The 2,593-nt window shown below is 40.0% G+C and overlaps 1 protein-coding gene across 1 annotated transcript; it reads right to left on the reverse strand.

Moving 5' to 3' along the window:
• Positions 1-193: 193 nt before the first annotated feature.
• LOC104959540 (aminopeptidase N-like) lies at positions 194-1,953 on the reverse strand (the record flags this gene model as incomplete). The annotated part of the gene is made up of 3 exons (XM_010787442.1): positions 194-337; positions 1,590-1,703; positions 1,902-1,953. Coding segments are annotated over 3 exons (310 nt in total), but the record flags the coding sequence as incomplete, so codon positions are not given.
• Between the last annotated feature and the right edge of the window lie 640 nt (positions 1,954-2,593).

Genomic DNA, 2,593 nt, shown 5'->3' on the forward strand with positions numbered 1-2,593 from the left:
ACTGTTTCTCAATGCTCTTAATGTCTTTAATCTGTGTAAAGCACTTTGAACTGCCTTGTGTTGGAAGGTGCTGTCTAAATAAACTTGCCTTGCCTTGTTTTTGTTTGGTGGAAGTAAACATATTTTTTGGTGGGATTTGGCGATAACAATACTTAAAGGTAAGTTGTGTGTTTTTTATATAAATATATCTCACCTTGCTGTACGTGATGGAGTCGAACAGCTCGCTGATCTGCTCCGGCCTCTGGACGTCTTCCTCTTTGGAAGTGAGCGGGTGGGAGGAGGCCAAAGCGTCAGTTCCCATCACCCCAATGACCTCGTTCAGGACTATCAAATCTCTCTGTAAAATACACACAAAATGGTTATAAACAATAATTGTGGTGTGACCGGACACGTTTCACATTAAACATTACATTGATTTCTATACAGTTCACACTAGATTAATTTAATTAAAGAGGAATTATTATTCTCAATTTCCTATTTTTTCACTTTTTCTGGCTGTCGTTTTTTTAACTTGTCATTCCGATTTTGGGTTTGTACAAAAAATGTTTTATCTTTCCCATACTGTCTGTCTGAATTAACATGTATCCCCCTTTTGTCTGAAATGATCAATGTTAGCACCTGTCTCTTTAAGAACAATAACCCAGAAAGAAAGCCACATTTACAGTCAAGTTTTCTTCAATTTCTTTGCATAGAAAGAGTCCTAACTGAGTAAATCGACCTTATATTATCAGAGCTCTCAAGTCTCACGCATTTGGCGTGAGACACACGCATTTCACTCCATTCACAGGCTCACATGCCACACCTTGTATTTCTCACGCAGAGATTTCTTTCCAGGGTACCGCCCACCAAGTTGCGCCGCAATTTTGTAAACAAACTAGGCTTGTTTGAGACGCGTGCACTCCACTAGCACCCGTTGACATTCGCGATACAGAGGGCTTCATGGGAACTTTGAGTGGAGCCAGAAATTGGAGTACCAAAATCTCACTCTGAACTCTGTTCAAAACTTGAGAGCCCTGTATTATGGATAGCATACATCAATGCTTCCTTAATATTATAGAATAATATAAAAAGACTCACTTTTAACAATATGGGACCTTTAAGAATAAGGTTAATTCAGTGTATTCAACTCGCATGTTTGGGGATTAAGGGATAACATGTAACAGGATTACAGAAGTATAACAAAAAGGAAACTGTAACTCTTTACAATAACATAAACAAAGACGTAATGACATTACTGCTACATTAAAGATAATAAGATAAGAGGTAGCCTACTTCATTGATTCCAAATTGGGAAAATGTTTGCTTTGCAGCAGCATAAAAAACAGAACAAGGAACTGCACATAAATAGAAATTAAAGACTGGAGTAGTAGTATAAGAAATGGGGATTACTAGCAGGGTAACAATGTGAAAAAATACATTTAAAAGTACTGAATGTTATATTAAGAAACTTTTGCCACTTCACGGGTCTCACAACACCGAGTGCAACGAGTCTTGATTAAATTGTTCTGTTTTCTTACTAAATACACGTAACTTAAAGCCATCTTATTGATATTTCTTTGGATGTATTTCTACAAGAGAAGAAAACTCACCATATTCCATGTGGGTTCAGCGAAGTCGGCTCCGAGATACGAGACGTAGGTGGCGAAACCCTCGTTGAGCCACAAGTCGTTCCACCAGCGCGTCGTCACCAAGTTCCCAAACCACTGAAAGGAGACATCTGTATATTACTGGCAGGTTCGTAAAGATAAAAACATTCACGAGCATGGATATAATTGATTGGTGCAACAGGAATGAGTCCGGCTACAACCCAATAATGTGTTAACAATAATAACATTTTTGTTCGTGCTTCGCTGTTAGCCTGAAATAAGCTGAAGAGATTTTTGTTCTATGACATAAAATACCTCAGTAAATACCCCACTGGTGAATTCAGAAACGGTGGTTGCTAACAAGTGTCTAAATGAGACGACGTCACCACGCCCAACATTAGCCACCTTTAGCTTAGCGGTGGTGACATGAAGTCATGTGACCGTGATGTAGTTCCTTTATAGCCCAACATTAGCCTCCTTTAGCTTAGCGGTGGTGACGTGAAGTCATGTGACCGTGCTGTAGTTCCTTTATAGCCCAACATTAGCCACCTTTAGGGTGGTGACGTGAAGTCATGTGACCGTGCTGTAGTTCCTTTATAGCCCAACATTAGCCTCCTTTAGCTTAGCGGTGGTGACGTGAAGTCATGTGACCGTGCTGTAGTTCCTTTATAGCCCAACATTAGCCACCTTTAGCTTAGCGGTGGTGACGTGAAGTCATGTGACCGTGCTGTAGTTCCTTTATAGCCCAACATTAGCCACCTTTAGCTTAGCGGTGGTGACGTGAAGTCATGTGACCGTGCTGTAGTTCCTTTAAAGCCCAACATTTTGCTTCTGGTGATTGCATTTACGCTTAAGTATAAGATTAAGTGGTGTTAATATGTGGAGATTATCCTGCTGAATAAAACGAATGAATAAGAAGAAGAAGAAGAAGAAGAAGAAGAAGAATAGGGAGGGATGAAACCCTCTTTAATGGTCACACATGCAGAGCACACAGCACACAGGGAAAT

The sequence above is a fragment of the Notothenia coriiceps genome, unplaced genomic scaffold, assembly GCF_000735185.1.
Source record: "Notothenia coriiceps isolate Sejong01 unplaced genomic scaffold, NC01 NC01_scaffold00030411, whole genome shotgun sequence".
In the NCBI taxonomy this organism is placed as follows: domain Eukaryota; kingdom Metazoa; phylum Chordata; class Actinopteri; order Perciformes; family Nototheniidae; genus Notothenia; species Notothenia coriiceps.